This window comes from Microdochium trichocladiopsis, assembly GCF_020744255.1.
Source record: "Microdochium trichocladiopsis strain MPI-CAGE-CH-0230 chromosome Unknown B0I36scaffold_7, whole genome shotgun sequence".
In the NCBI taxonomy this organism is placed as follows: Eukaryota; Fungi; Ascomycota; class Sordariomycetes; order Xylariales; family Microdochiaceae; genus Microdochium; species Microdochium trichocladiopsis.
The window spans coordinates 2,904,422-2,921,090 of record NW_025763550.1 but is presented as its reverse complement, the minus strand read 5'-3'; the positions used below and the strand labels follow the sequence as shown (position 1 = coordinate 2,921,090).

The window sequence follows — 16,669 nt, the reverse complement described above, 5'->3', positions numbered from 1 at the left end:
AAGCACACCCCTGCCACTTGGCCGTCAGGCAGAATCGGGCGACCGAGACAGCCTGCCTCAGATCGCAGCCTTGGATGGGCCGCGGACCGGCTCAATCTGCTCGCCCATCGAGGCAGACGGCTCCTGTCGGATGGCAAAGGCTCTCCAGAATGCCCAGGTGTGCCTTGGCTGCCTGGCCCCAAACCGTGCTCTTGGATGTGTCGCCGTTCCGCCAGCACGCAACGCGGCATGCAGACCTCCCAGCCTGCATGAGCCCCCCCCATGTCACATGTACGTGCGTCTCGCTGTAGCCCACCAGTTCGGAAGTCTTCGACCTCGACAATCCGTGTCGTCCAGGTCCTCGTTCTTCTGCTTGCCCTCCCATGCCACCAGAGGCTACTCGCGGGCATCGCTGAGCAGCTCTCTCAACCCACGACCCCAATCAACGTCATGTAACCCGGCCTGACACGTGCGAGCCATACCCTTCTCTACACCAGCAGCAACCGCTTTCTACCCTTATCCACTCTTCAGCCAGTCTGTCACACTTCCAGCACGCAGAAAGCGGCCCACCTCTGGCTGGATATCAAACAATCACCAAAACGGCTCCCAGCCTAGATTTGACGTGCGACATCTATTCTCGCCAGATCCACCACCCTCCCTTGGGTTCGTAGAGATGGAGCTCGTCAGAGCTGCAAGTGGGCTCTTCCCCGACGTGCTGCTCGCCGTCGAGCAGTTGCGAGAGACCAACTCCAACAGAGAGACCCGCACATTCGCGCGTCGGGTGGCCAACGAGAAGATCATCTACGACCAGTTCGCAAGGCGTCTAGCACTGCTTTCCCCGCTTCCATCCGTCTCACAAGGGCTCATGGTCGATGTCGAAGAGAAAATAGGACCAGATGGTGTTCAGGAGCTGCGCCGTGACCTTGAACTCATGAATGACTTTCTCCGGGGGCTCAAGGCTGACCTCTTCAATGCCAGCCGTGGCACGGTAGGTTACCCACACGACCTGCCTCGACTGTCACTTCTTTGCTAAAACATCTCTGCAGGAAGTTTTAGCAAAATTGGGCCGTAAAACGTCCCCGCTCAAGGGTCCGGCTGCATCCAGTCCACTCCAGAAAAGCCTCTCGGATGTGTCCCAGGCAAACAAACGCTTGTCAGCTTACCTTCTCCAGCCGCTGGTCTCACTACCTACTGAGCGGGATCTGAAGTCACCTCTCGAAGTCAAAATCTTGGTCGAAGCACCAACAACGCCTTCAACTCGTTTCGTGAAGGTAGTCCCGGATCGTTTCGCTTGTTTTTCTTGCCCAAACACGATTCTGGGTACTTCCACACCTTCAACAGAGGACGCTCAGTACTCACGGAACGGCACGAATACGACGATAGTACAAGAGGATTTTGAGAATCTCAGAATTCTCATGGAGCAACTTCTCCTGCAAACAAATGAGCACGGGCATGGCCCAGACCACCAGAGCAGCCTGCTTTCGAAGAACCTTCAGACAGCGCAGACTTATTTCGGAGCTCGAAATGGGCCAGAAGTCCAGAAAAAGCATCGTATTCTGATTTCAGCAAGCCCAGCCGAGGCAACAATCGACGCGATTGATCTCGATCACCTGATAGAGAAATTCGGCAGGGTCCTCGAACCCTCGGAGCGTGCGGAACTCGCATTCCACGTTGCTTTACTTACCCTCCTGGTTCTCTTCAAGGTCTCGCCTTTCAATGATCTCGAAGAAGTCGACTTCGATATATTATCAGACCTCTCACGGCCTAATGGCCCGTACTCATTACTGCTACATATGCCAAACCATCAGGCAACTATGAGAACAGGACGAAATACTTCAGACAAGGAAGTCCTGTCCGTATTGACCGAAAGCACTGCTCTGGCCCGCCTTGGAGTTCGCTTGACCCAAATCATGTTCGGCAGAACCATGGCAGAAATTCGAATGGGTGATCCAAATCTCCCTGTCGCCAATGAAGGCTTGGACGAACAGGTTCAAGATATTCTTACTGCTCGGCAACTCCTGACGACACGCCGGGTGCGAAACAAGCTCGGACGGGAGTTTGAGGCCATTATCAATGTGTGCCTGAATCAACAATACCGTGAACGCAAGCTCGCTCGAGTTGTAAGGCTGGATCGGCATGACCCTTCATTTCCAGAGCACGCCACGAGTTTGATACTCTTACCTCTGTTCCAGGAGCTCCGGAAAGCTATCGGGTATGTTCCTCCTTCCTTTGCATGCCGACATGATATGCAGCCTTTAGGTGCGGTTTTGAGATAACTGATCTGACCTTGGCTCATAGATGCTTTTGCGAGTCCTTCTTGAACGATGATCATGTCCTTAATAACGAAGGAGATCAGATAATGGATCCGCCTGCAGAGAAAAAGAATCACAGCTCGTCCGGGGATGCTGAGCGTTCGCCATGGCAGGTTTTGGAGACTGGATTTAGTCGATCTTCGGACGATGCACCCGCCAAAGATAAGACGCCCACAATGTCGCATCACAACGGAATGCCGCACTCGGACTCGCAAGGGTCAGTGGTTAAGGCAGCTGACCTGGATGCCGCATCGCACCCTCGAGGGCTGGGTGGGGATCAAACAGCCACCAACCGTGAGCCTGGAGATCACGGTCCATCTCTAGTAAGATACCAGGGTGAGACGGGCAGGAAAAGAATACCCTCGGGTGGCAACACGAGAGGGCCAAAATCTCCAGAGCCTCCAGAGGAGCACACAACACTGGCAGCGCCTGCGCTACAGAAATCTCCAGGCCTCATACCATCCAGGGTCAATGAAATTGGTACCAGACTTGCGCCAGAATCCGTGCAATCATATGATGATGCGACGTCAGGCACAACAGAGTCATGGTTTGACTGGTTTTCAGACAAGACTGAGGAGCTTCCGATTCTGGCACCGAGCCACCCATTGTCATCGCTTACTCCTCATGCCATTGCGATCCTGCTCAGTCACTACAACAAGTGGCGGGCTTGTGCTATGGAGCAGGAGCAGGAACAGGAGCAGGGCCCCCCAAGCGCGCCGCCGCCAAATGGGTTAAGTCCAACACATAATCGCAGGAAACGGCCCAAGTTTTCCCACGCAGGGCGGGACGATGACGAAGATAATGGCGACGACGATGGTGGCAGATCGCCAGACCCAAACTCGACGAGGAAGAAGCAATCCCTGAACGAAAGCACTGTGACATTCTCATGTCCTTTCCTGAAAAAGGACTCGACAAAACATGGCGAGTGTTCGAAGTACATGCTATCGCGCATCAGAGATGTGAAACAGCATTTGGGACGTAAGCATCAGATGCCGATCTATTGCCCACGGTGCATCGAGACGTTCTCCGATGAGGATTCGAGAGATGAGCATAACCGCAATGTGGATTGCGAGCGCAGCCAGTTGGGCAAACCTGAAGGTATCACCGAGGCACAGAAGAAGGCATTGGGCAAGAAAGCCCCCGCCAATCAATCCCAGGAAGAACAGTGGTATGGAATCTTCGACATTCTGTTTCCGAACCACCCTAGGCCGGCATCCCCGTATATCGACAGTGCGCTGCTCCGCAATGCCTTCGTCTACCAGTCTTTCCTCGCGAGCAACGGACCCCGCATTTTGAGCTCAATCCTGGAGAGCAGCGGAGCCATGTCGTGGAATCCGCCTCCATTCCCACAGAGCGACGTGCAGCTGTGGAGAGAGCAAGTCTTGGCACAAGCCTTTCAACAGCTCTTTGACCGATGGGCAACTATGGGCGCGCTTGCCAATTCCAACACTACCACAGACACCCCCTTCAACACTTCGGCCGCCACTGGGGCGGTCGGCACATCATCAGCGCACATGAATCTGCCGCTCCAGCACAGCATCGAGACAGAAAGCAATTCTGCCATAGGGGACGACCTGTACCGGTTTGACGTGATCACCAGTGAGACCGCTTCGTCTGTGTCCGAGATACTATCATGGCAATCCGAGAGTGACTTCCTGACCGGCAACGCCCAGGGAGGGGTGGTGCCCAGCCCATTCGGTCCGATGGGCACAGCCCATTACAATGGAAGCATCACCTTCACTCCTTATGACACTCAGGAGTTACAGCAGACTTTTAGCCGCGGGCTAGACTTTTACAGCAATGGCAATGGCAACGACAACAACACGAACAACAATGGCAACAACAGCGGTCACCACAACAACAACAATGGTCACAACGGGCGCCAGCACAATATGCACTATGGTCATTGAGCAGCACGCCGGCGCACCCTTGTATTTCGTGGCACATCAATCTCCTACATATCTTGCTCTATTTTCTCTGTCTGGCGGGCTCGGTTCGATCATCTGGGACTCCTTGAGCGATACATCACGATTGGATGGCATGCCTGTTCTTTTTTCCGGGGCGACAAAGGATTGAAACTTTTTCGGGACTTTCTGATGGCGCTCAAGCAAGCGATGACTCTCATATCTCCCTGTAGTAGCTCGTCATATTCAAACATTTTTTTAACATCGCATATCAAGACACGTCACGTGCTGCTCTGGACACGCCGACTCGTCGCGCGGCGGCCTGGCGCTACTGCCGTCCTCATCCTCGACGCAGACTTACCTAGCGTTGGCTTCGTCGGAATGGTGCATCCCTGTCCCTCTTTGCAGCTCCACATGTCAATCACAGTACCAGGCCCATGGATATCACCGAGGTTGCACCTCTTTTGTACCCAGGAACTGTGTTGTCGCGCCGCGCGAGCCACTGTTCACGACGCTTTTGCACCCCTCCCCGACCTGCTTGCGCCGTGGATTTTCTTGGAAACCGCTCGAGGAGGATCTAGTCAAAGACATCATCATGAGATACGCTCATTTAAAAAGAAAGAAAACGCATTCCGGTTCTCTCCGGAATCCTGCGTTATTTAGACGTAACTCTTATCTGATGCTCCGCATATTCGGCGAGTGCTCGACGAGGCCAGTTTCAGTGCCCGGGCTTGACGAGGGCACAAGTACAGCGACTTTAGGGTACATTGAGCACTAGGGGCAGGGGCTGTGGCCCTTCTGCCCAATCAGAAACAACTCGATGCACTTCTCGGGCAATTCTTTCTGTGGGACCAACACGCTAGCGGGCAAGGGCTGTCCAGGGGAACAGCACAGCTGTGCTCTGGCGCGGCGACGCCGTTGCGGTGTGCTCTTCGCAGCACGTTCGCGGTCTCGGCGCGGCCCCGATAGCGGAGAGGTGCTGGGATTCGTCTGTGTCACCCCGTGGACCACGCAGCCGGAGACGACGTGTCGACCTTTTCCGCATGGCTTGTCGGATCTGGACCGCAGCACCCGCCTTAATTTCGTGACAGATCTCTGGGCCCGAGCAATGGGGTTCCGGACTTGTCCCCGCGATAAGGCATGCCCCCGCATGCTTCCAATAACGGTGCTTAACATGACGCCAGCCAAATGCGAATGACGATATCGTGAACAGACGGGCTTCTGTCCTGACCGGAGCCTCGAAAGTGCTGGGCAATAGCAATTTGGGCCAAAAGTGTCTTCACGCCGCGTCTGCGGTAAGGAACTAGGCTCGGATGCACGGAACGTTGATTTCTCGGTTACCTTAACTCGGTATCGTGGACTTGCCATCTGCCGCGAAGCGGCTGAATACGCGAGGAGGAGGCTCGAAGCCAACACCTAAAAGTTTGGCGACACAGCGCCACAAGAGTGGGTTACCTCGAGATCAAGTGTACCACTATTGTAGGCGTGCTGGCTGCAACCCTTACTCCGCCCCATGCCAATGTGTACTCCGTGCCTATCGTCGCAATACCACAGCAGAGTTCCCGAGTAGACATAGCCATTCAGGATGGTTCAGGTGTCGCTGGGGCTTTGCTTTGTGTCTGGATAGGCCACGCAGGGGGGAGGTACACCGCCCGGTCGCCTTGACACGGAGACTTTCGGGACGCAACCACATTCGCAATGTAAGCCGGATGGCAGTAGGAGCCGTACCCATGCGCGTGATACAGGTACATAGGCCATGAAACTTTGGACTGATGACATGGCGCATGGTCATCCGAGTTCACTGTCCGGGGTGATTGAATAACAAGGCGCGGACCTCGATGCTCTTGCGCGGCTTGCAATCAGCTGGTGCTGACGGGTGGCGGAAGGAAGCATGCAGCAGCCCTACGATCAGTATTAGCATGGAAACATCCATCGGCAGTTGTAGCACACCCGTGGCATTCGTGCAAGGATGCTATGGTGCGGCTCACTTTTTGCAGCGACAGAACTGTCAGAATCAAACATTTTGAGCAAGAGAACTTCGTCAGGTTCATGGTTTCCAACATAGCACCACTTGTGCTCCTCGCTGTGATGTGCGTATAAATTGGCCCCCTTGAACTTTCGTCTTATATGATCGCACTCGATAAGATCGGCGTCGGGCACTGAGGTCGGGTCGCAGAATGCCAGCGGATAATCTTCAATGACATGCTCGAGCGGGCGCCATACACTAAAACCCCAGGTCAAGAATTAGCTCCCGTGTCCTTGCGAGAGAGTCTCGGTGCGGGGACGAAGTGGGTTTCCATACTTGACGATGCGCACTCTCCCTTGCAACAGCAGCGGGGCTTCATCCGGGAGGTGGAGCATGATGCGGTGGAGGACGGCGCGGTCGCTCTGGTCTGCAGGATAGATGAGCGGTCAGCAAGCGGGCCAGGATATGCAGCTATCGTGACACGCACCGACATGCGCTGTAGGCGAGGGGCGCAGCCAGGTCGTCAAGTCGTTCATGTCGAACTCGTGGCCGGCTCTGGGCTTGCTCGCGTCCCGAAGCTGTGTTATCACGATCTGTTAGCCGCCGGGAGAGCCGGGAATTTATCCATACACGGCTTGGTTTGGAGGGCATGCAAGACTGACCCTCCAGTCGAAGATGAATATCCTGTCATAGCCTCCGTCGACTGACTTGAGAATGTCTTTGACCTCGTCGAGGTACTGCGACTCGACAATCTCGCGCTTGTCGAAGGAGGCGGGGTCCAGGCGGGTGGGCCGCCGGAGCACCTGGAAACCTTGGGAGTCAAGCAGGCACTCGGGGAGCTGGTCCCGGACGTCATGGAACGTGCATTCTTTTGGCTCGAACTCCAGGTTGGAATGCCGCTGGTCCTTAGCGTCTGGCTCGATAGGGATGAAGAGCTGGAAGGGCTTCTCTGATTGATAGAGCGGCAGGCGCTTGAGGTAGTCGACCTGTGCCTGAACGGTACCACAGGCCATGGTGGCTAGTGCGGCGGTCAAGCTGTATTGTTGGGACAGCCGGGCTTGTTGAGACGAAGCAGCATCGCGGTTCGAGATGAAGGAAGTTTGCCGCGATCGTCCCGTTCGCAGGAGGCTAGGGAGTCAAGTAGAAGGTGGACGTCGAACAAACAAAGCGGGTGCCCGACCCGGCCGGGTGCAGCAGGGGCAAGGTCTGGTGTGCTGCAACACGGGGCCCTACCTCTAGGAGGGTAGGCACGCGACAGCCTGGGTTCAGCAGGCCACACTCAGCCCACCTGGGGCGACATGCAATGGGTGGACGTCCCGGCACAGCCCCCGGCCAGCCCCCAAAGGCCGGGCCTTTGTTAGTGCGAGGTCACTCTACCTGCAGTGGGTCTCACTCGGGCAGCCACCTCCTTTCACAGATTGCCATGCCGGGCACCCTCTGACCTCAAGTGAGGCGGGCCGGCCACCACCAGGGCATCCCATATATTCCACTTGCGACCACTGCCGTTGACACGCTCGTCTTCTGGATCTCCAGCCTCCTCCACCACAGCGACATCTTCTGCCTCAAATCCTCGCGTCCTCTGCTCGCGTCCTCCTCCTCCCCCTCCATCTGAGACAACACATACACAGAGGCAACCATGGTGTCCACACGCGCAGAGCAGGATGCCGGTCCCTTGGCCACCTCCATCTCAACCAGCTCCACCGGCAGCTCATCTGTCGCTCACTCCATCTCCACAAAGACCAACCAGCTGCCGTCCTGGGTGCAGGCCGCCATGGAGCAGGAGAAGCTTTCTCAGCCTTGGCGGCAGCATGCCGGTGCCAGTGAGCGCGACGACCCTGACTTTGCTCAGTCACGCGACACCGTCACCTTCTACGATGACAAGATCAAAGTCTGCTACGGCGAGGGCTCCATGGCCGCCTAGCACAAAGGACATGATACCTAGAGACAGGTCGACAAAGTTAGAGAATCAGCCTGCTCTGCCGCGAGCTCTCACGTCATGATCTCAACCACCATGAATTATCAACGATTTGGGCTGTCAGTCTCCACAGCTCACGGGAATGTATGCTCTGATGCATATTCCCCCCAAACACCTCATCATTACGTTTCGGCCAACGAATCACAGACCTAACTCGTCCTGGCCGCCTTAGACGCGCAACCTCCTTCAAAAAAAGTTCAGCATTGCCACCATCTGTGTCCCCAACGACGACATGGTGGATTTTCCTGTTTCCAGCATTGCAATAGATTTCTTTCAATGCATACCCCCCCTCGGTGTTCCCCTTTTCTTCGGGGCAATCACCGATGTGAGCGTTGGAGTTATGGGGGTTTACTTTTCTCTCTACTTTCGGACGGAATCAAGGAGGCGCCTCGGTTATGGCCTGGCTGCCACGGATACCTAATGCAAGCAACCAATAAACACAGTGGGAGATGAAGACAACATGCGTCAGAACATTCTCAGCGAGATCTTTACTATGATGTCATCGTGATTGTTCGTATGTGCGCCCTGTCAGGCTTATCGGCCTCCCTTGGCCGATGAGGAGCTCTATGACGGTTATCAGAAGACGGGAGGCAGCACTCTGGCCCAGTTCCTCGCAATTATGCGCATTGAGGACTTTCCGTGGCTGTTGTCAAGGGTTGGGATCACACATTCAATCCAGATAACTGCATTGTTGCACTCAGTGTAAGTCAGACTTGCAACAATGGCGCAGGCCATAAGACGAATATCTGATTAAATCGTGCCATTCCGCAATCTTGATGATCAAGAAATGTAATCTATAAAGTCACGAAAAGTTTTAGGTGAAAGAAAACAATCATCTACTCCTCCCGCTTCAGCACAACCTTGAAGCCCCTGAGCTCCAAGCTGACCGCCTTGCCGCTCTCCTCGTCAATCTCAAACACGAAATCGTCGATACCGCGGAACTGGTACACGAACCGGTCCATGCTGCCCCACGTGTGGCAGCTCGCCATGGGCCAGAAGCGGGACTCGTCGATTGCCTGCAGCTGCTCCGGCTTGCCCATGTCGAACACAGCGCGCCAGGACTGCTTGTATGTCTTGGGGCCTGTGGCGGCGGCGGCACCTTCTTCGCGCTTCTTCTTGTGCTTAAGCTTATTGTTGCAGGTTGAGGGGTTGTTGTACGAGTACAAGTTGGTCGGGTACAGCCTGACCCTGATATCGGGTTGCACGGGCGCCGACGCGGCTCCGGCGCTCTTGAGGAACGCCATGGCCTGCAGGGTCGGCACGTCGCGGACCTGCCAGCCCGAGACCTCGAACCCGGGGCCATCGTCGGTGCTGATGGTCAGGGTGGAGTTGCTCTCGGCGTCCGAGTACGTGCCGGCAAAGTTGATGCCGGCTTCCGCCTTGCCGACCGCCTCGGCCGCGGGCACGACGGCCGTGACTACGGCGTTGAGCAGGGAGTCGACCATCACGGCGCCGGACTCCTTGCCGCCGGACAGAATCGTCAGGACGAGGTCGTAGTCCGGTACCAGGCACAGCATGTTGTTGTACGATTTGAGGTTGCCGGCCTTGCAGTAGAACTCGACGAGGCGCTGGTCCTTTGTGACGGTTGTGGAGCGCAAGATCTCCCATGGCCCGCCCATGAGCAGGCCCGACGAGGAGGTCGAGGTGTGAGGCTTCATCCATGCCCGGGTCTGGACGGGGGTGAGGAGGCTGGAGGAGAGGATGGCGTGGCCAAGAGCTTGGATGTCGTTTGTGGACGAGTAGAGACCTCCAGCACTGCAGAGGAGAAATGGGTCAGCGGCGTGTGTAGTTGTGGTGCATTGAACAGGGGCATGGGGGCAACTCACGCGTCTTCGTAACCAAGACTGCCTCCCCACCAAGTCTCGTTGACAGGGACCCAGCCGACCGGCTCTGAAGGCGCCTCGTGGACGGTTGTGCTCTTGAGGCCGACAGGCGCGAAGATGGACTCTTGCAGGTAGTCGGCGTAGGGCTTGCCGCTCACGGCCTCGACAACGAAACCCAGAATGACACTGGCAATGTTGGAGTACACCGGGGTGGTGAAGGGTGCGTACACTGGGTGACGCTTGCCGAAGTCGCGGAAAAACTGGTCTCGAGTGCACGGAGGAAGACCCATGACACCAGCGCAGTTCTGAAGCTCGGCCTGATTAATCTCAGGCAGGCCCGCGGACGTGAAGGGGATGCCGGGAAAGCTGGATAGGTCGTTGACCACTGGACAAGGGAAGAAGGGTATTAGTACGGAGGCCATGCGGATGGGTGAACTCGGTGGAAGACACAAATTCAAATCACTTACGATCGGTGGCAATTCCAGACATATGGCTGGCGAGGGAGCCGATGGTGACATCTCGCCATCTCACAGTGGTAACGTCGTCGACCTCCTCGTCTGCCTCGCCCTCGAGCTGGAGCAGTTCGGGGAGATAGTCGACGACATAGTCGTCCCAGCGGACCTTCCCGAGACGAAGCACCGAAAGAATGTTGAAGACTTTTGACAGGCTGCCAATGCGGTAGACAGAATCGGCGTCAATCTTGGTGGTGCTCTTGGGATCCGCATTGGGCGGGGTGTAGTGCAGGTCGATCAATGGCTCCTTCTCGTGTAGCGAACGGACTTGGATCGAGACTCCGGCATACTGGAATTTCGAAGTGGCGTTTTCAAACGCTTCGGTGAGGCCGGCCGTTGCGAGCTTGATCGGGTCTTGCGAGGCCAGGGACTTTGGTGCCGGGAGAACGGGGCCAAGAGGAGGGCAGAGGTAGTCGCGAGCACCAAGTGCGACCTCAGAACCCGCCAGAACGGCAAAAACAAATGCTGGAAGCTTTGACTGAACCATGATGACTGGAGGCTCTAGAAGTGCTGTAGCGAGAGGACGAGTTTCTGAGTCTCAACATCAGGATGCCATCGTGCCATCTTTATAGATTCGCAGAAGGACAGCCATATGCCAATCTCGCAAGCTTCTTTGATGCACTGTCTGAGCTCCGGCCTACTTCATCATTGATCGGCAGTGCAGGAGGCTATGCTTTGCCAGGCAGGCAGGTCTTAGCTCCTATTGCCCATCCATAGTCATAGCTCACTGGGTTGCTGGATACCTTGATCTAGCCAGGGTCGTGCCCTTGGAGATTACGGTCAGGAAATGATGACACGACGCCGTGGTGGCTGGAGAGGCAGGGCGGGATTCGCATGTCTTGGCCACCGGCAGAGACCCATTATGTGCGAGAGATGGCCAGGTGGAGAGTGTCCAGGCTGCCGGGCGTCAAGAGCCTCACGACGTTGATGCAGGGACTCTGCTGGAGATCGACCCTGGAGAGCCTCGTGATTGGCTCTGTCGGACTGCGCTCCCAGCCCGACTGCGAGGCGAGCTCGCACTTTCACCCACCTGCTGTGCTAGCTCCAGCCTTAATCTAGAGCCAGCCAGTTCAAGGTCAAGGTGAGGTCGTCCGGGCTGAGCAAGCGGGGCCCAGTCCGAGAGTGCCCACTAATCAGATCAGGCCTCTATTCAAAGCTGCTATTCTTGGCCGCAGGGCTGAGGCGATCCCAGCATCACCCACAGAAGGCGAAAGGGGATCTGCACAGTACTAGGTCGCATGCACCAACCGTCAGCTCCAGAGGTTCAGGTCAGATTTATAGTCCTGATGCGGCAGTGCTACTACAAAGAGTGATGTTCTTTAACACGGCCAACCCTGTGGTGCTAGAATGTCCAGATCGACCTGAGATGAGATGAAAGCAGGAGCAGCTGAGCAAATACGTTAGGCAATGCTCAAAGGGCCAAGAGATGGCAATACAAGACCTGACCACAGGGGTCTATGATGATGATGTGCTTGACACTCCGCGCTCTTGTTTTCGTACACTGTCATTCACTACATCTCCGCTTTCGAAGTGCAAACTTTCCACCCTGCACCACCTTGCCAAGTTGGTCACGACTCGTGCATATCGCCAAGAAAAAGGCAAACCAATCAGCCGCCTCCAGGCCACGCTGTTGTTCGTTCGGCAGTGTCATTTTGCAATTACGAACAAGCCAGCCAGCCAGCCAGCCGTGATCAGGCCTTGGACGTACAAATCCCCAGGCATGAACTGGCATTCGAGTCTCTTGTGCTCCGAGGCCATATCTCGACGACTACAATCAAACCGATAGAAAGGGAACAGTATCTCAACTAAGAAGGCCAGAAGGCATAGGTATTCCCAGCACGCCATTCAATGCAGACTGTTCGTTCCGATGTTTTAGCGAGCGCACCACGGCACGGGCAGGAAGTGTGGCTTCTTGTCGCATCTGGATTGGCCTAGTCGTGTCTCACATGTACAATGACGCACGGAGCTGCAGCACGTGTATTTCGCGGAGGAACCAGATCTGCTTCGAGGTTTTTCGGGGTCATAAAATCCAGGTCACTTGAACAGCGTGCGCAGCCACGCCAGTCCCTGAGGTCGAAATTGACAATCGATGCATGCGTTCAAGCGAGCTTGGTGAAGCTTGGATGCACTAATGTCCTTCCGTCGTGGCCGCCCACTTGCACCAAGCGCCGCCCCGCGTCGTCCCTGCCGCGAGCCATGGAACGCCCCCAGGGCGGAGGCTTAGCTAAGCCTGTAACACTGCTACGTAAGACCAACTCTAAACCTCCACCTTGACAGCATCATATCCCGTGCCAACTCTCGTCATCGCTGCTGCAGCACCCCCAAACGACCACCCCCAGCAGAAAACCACGCGAACGATTGCTAGCTCATCACTTACGGAACTACACGGGCGACCAACCGCTGCGCATCTCCGAATCGACTCGCCAGTATCACGCCTGCGGCCCACCGCCGGCCGACGAATCCGAGTCGACCTGGCCAGTGGCTATGGCATCGACCTGCCACTACTCACTTGGCTATCGCTCTCTCGGTGCCTTTGAACAGTCTCACCATGGCTGCTGAAGGCGACGGAGGATCCAGCAATGGGCATGCCGCGAAGCCTCGGCCTCCGGGCGAGTCGCGTTCTGAGCACCAACACAACTACGGTGAGACGAGTCGCTGGCAAGAGAAGACAGCCCAGCTAGTGGCCGAAGTTGGTGCCTTTCGCTACCCGACACCGCCTATGGAGACATTTCCCGAATTTAAACCACCCAGAGCCACATCAGACGCAGCTGTCACACAAGAGGATGAGCTCGGCAGCATATCACACGCACCTGTCTTCGACTCCAACGACGTCAGCGATGCCGAAGTGAGCGACTCGATCGCGGCAACGGCCACGCCGGCTGCTGCCCTGCGCCGACCCCCTTCGCAATCACAATCCTCGAAAAAGAACGACACACCCAGCGAGCCGAGCACCCGCAAACTTTCGGCCTCCCAAATTCAGGCTCTGACCGCCTCGCCAGAGTCTTTGCCAGTCGCAACGGTGCACACGATCGCAAACGGGGCTCCTCGCAAGCCGAGCGGAGCCGAGTATCCATTATCAGCCAGCATGGTTGACCAGAAACTCCAGAGCCATCTGAATGCTCTACTTCAGGCACCCTCACCAGCTGACGCGATTTCGAGTACACCACAGTCGGCAGCGTCCACGGATGCCCAGTTCTTTGCAAGCAGGGTAGAGTCTCGAAGACCAGGATCTTCACGAACCGTGTCGACGCCACCTGTTGATAGACGATCTGCATTTGGGCCACCTCCCAGTCTTCCCTCAAATACAAGACGAAACTCGTTCAATCCTCTGCCACGGCCGGCGCCGCTGAATCTGGGCGTCAGTAGTAACCATGTGCCATCACCAGCCTTGAAGCCACAAGGCATCCAATCGGGTTCGCGCGGAGAGAAGCAAGAACGCGCCGAGGTCGCTAACGAAGCTATGCCGCCCTCGCAAATGATGCCGGGACTTCCCCTGCCACCAATGTCGCTGCCCACACATCTCCAGCTGGAGTTGGCGGCTCAGCGGCCCAGTCCACTATACATATATGGTGCACAGGCAGCAGATACGCCATACGAATCTAGCGCCGTCAAATTCGAACGGCTCATGAACGCCATATATCTGTTTCCGAAGCTTGAGTCTATGCTTTTCTTTGGTGTGCTGGCGTGTCTGGACGCATGGCTATATACTTTCACGATCTTGCCTATGCGCTTCGTCATTGCTGTCTGGATCCTGATACAATGGTGGGCCTATGTTATCTGGAAGGAAGTATGCTGGGTGACCAGCTTTGTGTGGCAAGGCATCGGTCGTGTTTGGCGACGCGGCCGTGGGCGAGGGAGGACCCAAACGAACACCGATGGTTTCCACAGATCACGCAGCGCCGCATCTAGTCGAGCTTCGAGCCGTGCGCCAAGTCGAGCACCAAGTAGAGCAGCCAGTCGAACGCGTGTGAGCGACAACAGTCACACTACCCGAGGCCACAATGGATCGGCGACTTTTAATGGCACGCCACTAGAACCCTCCTCGGTTGATACGCCACGTCTCAGTGGGACACGCGTGTTCCATCCGCCCAAACACCCCTTGCCACGGCAGAACATTTCACGACATCGGCGGACCAAATCGATGCCATCCAATCTCAATTCGTACCACAAGGCCGATTTGATCCAGGGAGCAATCATCATCTGCAGTTCCATCGCCTTGATGGACCTTGACGCCAGCCGAGTCTACCATTTTATCCGGGCGCAGTCGTCGATGAAGCTTTACGTTATCTACAATATCCTCGAGGTAAGCCCATGGTATTCACAACCGTACGTACTTTTGGGGTCTTACTGACCACAATATGATTAGGTCGGGGATCGCCTGCTATCAGCTGTTGGTCAGGACTTCTTTGAATGTCTGTTCAGCTCCGAGACTCTCTCTCGAAACAGTTCTGGAAGGTCAAAGCTCTTGCTCCCCTTCTGCATGTTTGCAGTGACTCTGGTATACAACATTGTCCACGTGCTCTGTCTGTTCTATCAGGTCATTACGCTCAACGTGGCAGTCAACTCGTACTCGAACTCTCTGCTCACCCTGCTGATCTCGAATCAATTCGTTGAGATCAAGGGCGCCGTTTTCAAGAAGATCGAGAAGGAGAACCTCTTCCAGCTCACATGTGCCGACGTGGTAGAGCGTTTCCAGCTCTGGATTATTCTGTTGATCATTGCCATGCGCAACATCGTCGAGGTTGGGGGCTGGTCGGTGCCTTCCGTCAGTACCGACTGGGAAAGCGCAGCGGCCAAGTCAGGTCCTCAACATACGAGCTCGATCATTCCGGCCAGCTTCAAACTATTGCCAAACTGGCTGTTCTCCGGCGACGTGGTCTCGCCCTTTATTGTTGTCATCGGAATCGAGATTGCGGTAGACTACATCAAGCACGCTTACATCAACAAGTTCAACAACATCAGGCCAACCATCTACAGCAGGATGCTGGACGTCCTGGCGAAGGACTATTACACAAATGTACGTTGCCTGCGGCTGGGCTTCATCCGCGACGCTGTCTTCTGACCCATCGATCTAGGCATTCTCTGCGCCGTCGCTAATTCGTCGGATCGGCCTGCCACTCATCCCCCTGTCGTGCCTGTTTATTCGTGCGTCATTGCAGGTGTACAATATGTTCCTGGCCACCCACCTGCCGCCCCCCTCCCAACCGACGTCAACGATGGACCTGTCCATTGAGTCGTCCTCGCCATCCTCTCCTGCCATGACGGCAGCGCTTGAGCATCTGGACACGCTGATTCGCAATGCCCTGGGTCGTGCCGTATACGGGGATGGTACCGGAACGACCCAGGTGCGACCATTCTGGAGCTATACCTCTGACGACATCATCGCGCTCGTGACCAAGGTTGTCTTTTTCTTCCTGGCGTGGGTTGTGCTGCTCATTGTCAAGCTGCTGCTCGGGATGGTGCTACTGCACTTCTCTCGCAAGCGTTATGGAGAGGTCAAACTACGCGAGCACCTGGTGGCCACTGGTAAGGCTGAGCGGGAAGTTCACAGCCAGCCGGGCGTGAAGCGCATTGGCGGTTGGGGAGCCGTCGAGCTAGGGGATGACCGAAGGAAGCGGATCTACGAAGACGACAAAGAAGGCCTGGAGAAGATGCGGACACGAGAGCGCAAGACAGAGGAGAAGAACGCAGGGCCCCCGCCAGGAACGATGGCGCCATCAGACGTCGAAGGTCTGGAGAAGGTTGTGCGGTACGAGATGGGGCCCTCGAAGAGGATCTGGTGATCCTTGAGTGGCCACGCAGCAGAAGGCGAAATTCCATTAGCAAAGCATGAGCATCAGCATCGGCATTGGCATCTAGCATTTAGTATAATTACGGCGCGGCGTTACTTTGCAAATTGAGTCGTGTCTCATCTTCTGAAAATTCTCGAGAGAAGTACATTCTGAAAGCACCGGGGATATGCTGCGCCAATGTCCGAGGTCTGCAGCCCTGGGCTTCCCCTGTAACTGAAGCGGCGGGGCCTTGGGGCATTGCTTTCGGGGTCTACGCAAACCGCAGACACTATCTCGCCCGCCACACGTCCATTTAAGGTCTACTTTCCGGCAGCGGCTTTCGGCCGCCGCTCCGCTCCGCTCCGCACCATGGCACCACACAGGCACAGGCAGGCAGGATGCGGACTTCCAGGGCTGCTTGCATCGT

The 16,669-nt window shown here is 56.0% G+C and overlaps 8 protein-coding genes across 8 annotated transcripts; 5 read left to right on the top strand and 3 right to left on the bottom strand.

The window, feature by feature from the left end:
• The first annotated feature begins 544 nt into the window (after positions 1-544).
• Positions 545-1,215, top strand: B0I36DRAFT_146948 (uncharacterized protein). Its single transcript, XM_046148461.1, has 2 exons — positions 545-967; positions 1,030-1,215. The coding sequence occupies exons 1-2, from the start codon at positions 653-655 to the stop codon at positions 1,033-1,035; spliced, it is 321 nt and encodes a 106-aa protein (XP_046010878.1). The 5' UTR covers positions 545-652; the 3' UTR covers positions 1,036-1,215.
• A 1,061-nt stretch (positions 1,216-2,276) lies between these two features.
• Positions 2,277-4,294, top strand: B0I36DRAFT_146906 (uncharacterized protein). Its single transcript, XM_046148459.1, has one exon. It carries the CDS (start codon positions 2,339-2,341, stop codon positions 4,199-4,201), a length of 1,863 nt encoding a protein of 620 aa, XP_046010877.1. The 5' UTR covers positions 2,277-2,338; the 3' UTR covers positions 4,202-4,294.
• Positions 4,295-4,913, top strand: B0I36DRAFT_146905 (uncharacterized protein). The gene has a single exon (XM_046148458.1). It carries the CDS (start codon positions 4,388-4,390, stop codon positions 4,856-4,858), a length of 471 nt encoding a protein of 156 aa, XP_046010876.1. The 5' UTR covers positions 4,295-4,387; the 3' UTR covers positions 4,859-4,913.
• On the bottom strand, positions 4,710-5,646 carry B0I36DRAFT_146929 (uncharacterized protein). The gene has a single exon (XM_046148460.1). It carries the CDS (start codon positions 5,561-5,563, stop codon positions 4,970-4,972), a length of 594 nt encoding a protein of 197 aa, XP_046010875.1. The 5' UTR covers positions 5,564-5,646; the 3' UTR covers positions 4,710-4,969.
• B0I36DRAFT_413567 (methyltransferase CmcJ) lies at positions 5,647-7,174 on the bottom strand (the record flags this gene model as incomplete). The annotated part of the gene is made up of 5 exons (XM_046162000.1): positions 5,647-6,097; positions 6,184-6,419; positions 6,498-6,588; positions 6,649-6,716; positions 6,792-7,174. 5 exons carry the CDS (start codon positions 7,172-7,174, stop codon positions 5,994-5,996), a joined length of 882 nt encoding a protein of 293 aa, XP_046010874.1. The 3' UTR covers positions 5,647-5,993.
• Positions 7,175-7,822: 648 nt separating this feature from the next.
• On the top strand, positions 7,823-8,082 carry B0I36DRAFT_365193 (uncharacterized protein; the record flags this gene model as incomplete). The annotated part of the gene is made up of 2 exons (XM_046159102.1): positions 7,823-7,828; positions 7,900-8,082. 2 exons carry the CDS (start codon positions 7,823-7,825, stop codon positions 8,080-8,082), a joined length of 189 nt encoding a protein of 62 aa, XP_046010873.1.
• Positions 8,083-8,972: 890 nt separating this feature from the next.
• Positions 8,973-10,958, bottom strand: B0I36DRAFT_247665 (beta-lactamase; the record flags this gene model as incomplete). Its single annotated transcript, XM_046150324.1, has 5 exons — positions 8,973-9,209; positions 9,236-9,245; positions 9,301-9,891; positions 9,963-10,344; positions 10,427-10,958. 5 exons carry the CDS (start codon positions 10,956-10,958, stop codon positions 8,973-8,975), a joined length of 1,752 nt encoding a protein of 583 aa, XP_046010872.1.
• Positions 10,959-12,776: 1,818 nt separating this feature from the next.
• On the top strand, positions 12,777-16,393 carry B0I36DRAFT_328561 (eukaryotic membrane protein family-domain-containing protein). Its single transcript, XM_046154606.1, has 3 exons — positions 12,777-14,774; positions 14,838-15,488; positions 15,547-16,393. The coding sequence occupies exons 1-3, from the start codon at positions 13,020-13,022 to the stop codon at positions 16,252-16,254; spliced, it is 3,114 nt and encodes a 1,037-aa protein (XP_046010871.1). The 5' UTR covers positions 12,777-13,019; the 3' UTR covers positions 16,255-16,393.
• The last annotated feature ends 276 nt before the right edge of the window (positions 16,394-16,669 follow it).

What these genes read in the sequence shown, in the direction of transcription:
- B0I36DRAFT_146948 (XM_046148461.1), top strand. Translation starts at nt 653, where the DNA reads ATGGAGCTCGTCAGAGCTGCAAGTGGGCTCTTCCCCGACGTGCTGCTC.
- B0I36DRAFT_146906 (XM_046148459.1), top strand. Translation starts at nt 2,339, where the DNA reads ATGGATCCGCCTGCAGAGAAAAAGAATCACAGCTCGTCCGGGGATGCT.
- B0I36DRAFT_146905 (XM_046148458.1), top strand. Translation starts at nt 4,388, where the DNA reads ATGGCGCTCAAGCAAGCGATGACTCTCATATCTCCCTGTAGTAGCTCG.
- B0I36DRAFT_146929 (XM_046148460.1), bottom strand. Translation starts at nt 5,563, where the DNA reads ATGGCAAGTCCACGATACCGAGTTAAGGTAACCGAGAAATCAACGTTC.
- B0I36DRAFT_328561 (XM_046154606.1), top strand. Translation starts at nt 13,020, where the DNA reads ATGGCTGCTGAAGGCGACGGAGGATCCAGCAATGGGCATGCCGCGAAG. An exon ending in TTATCTACAATATCCTCGAG is followed by an intron (nt 14,775 to 14,837) that starts GTAAGCCCATGG and finishes CAATATGATTAG; the next exon opens with GTCGGGGATCGCCTGCTATC. An exon ending in CGAAGGACTATTACACAAAT is followed by an intron (nt 15,489 to 15,546) that starts GTACGTTGCCTG and finishes CCATCGATCTAG; the next exon opens with GCATTCTCTGCGCCGTCGCT.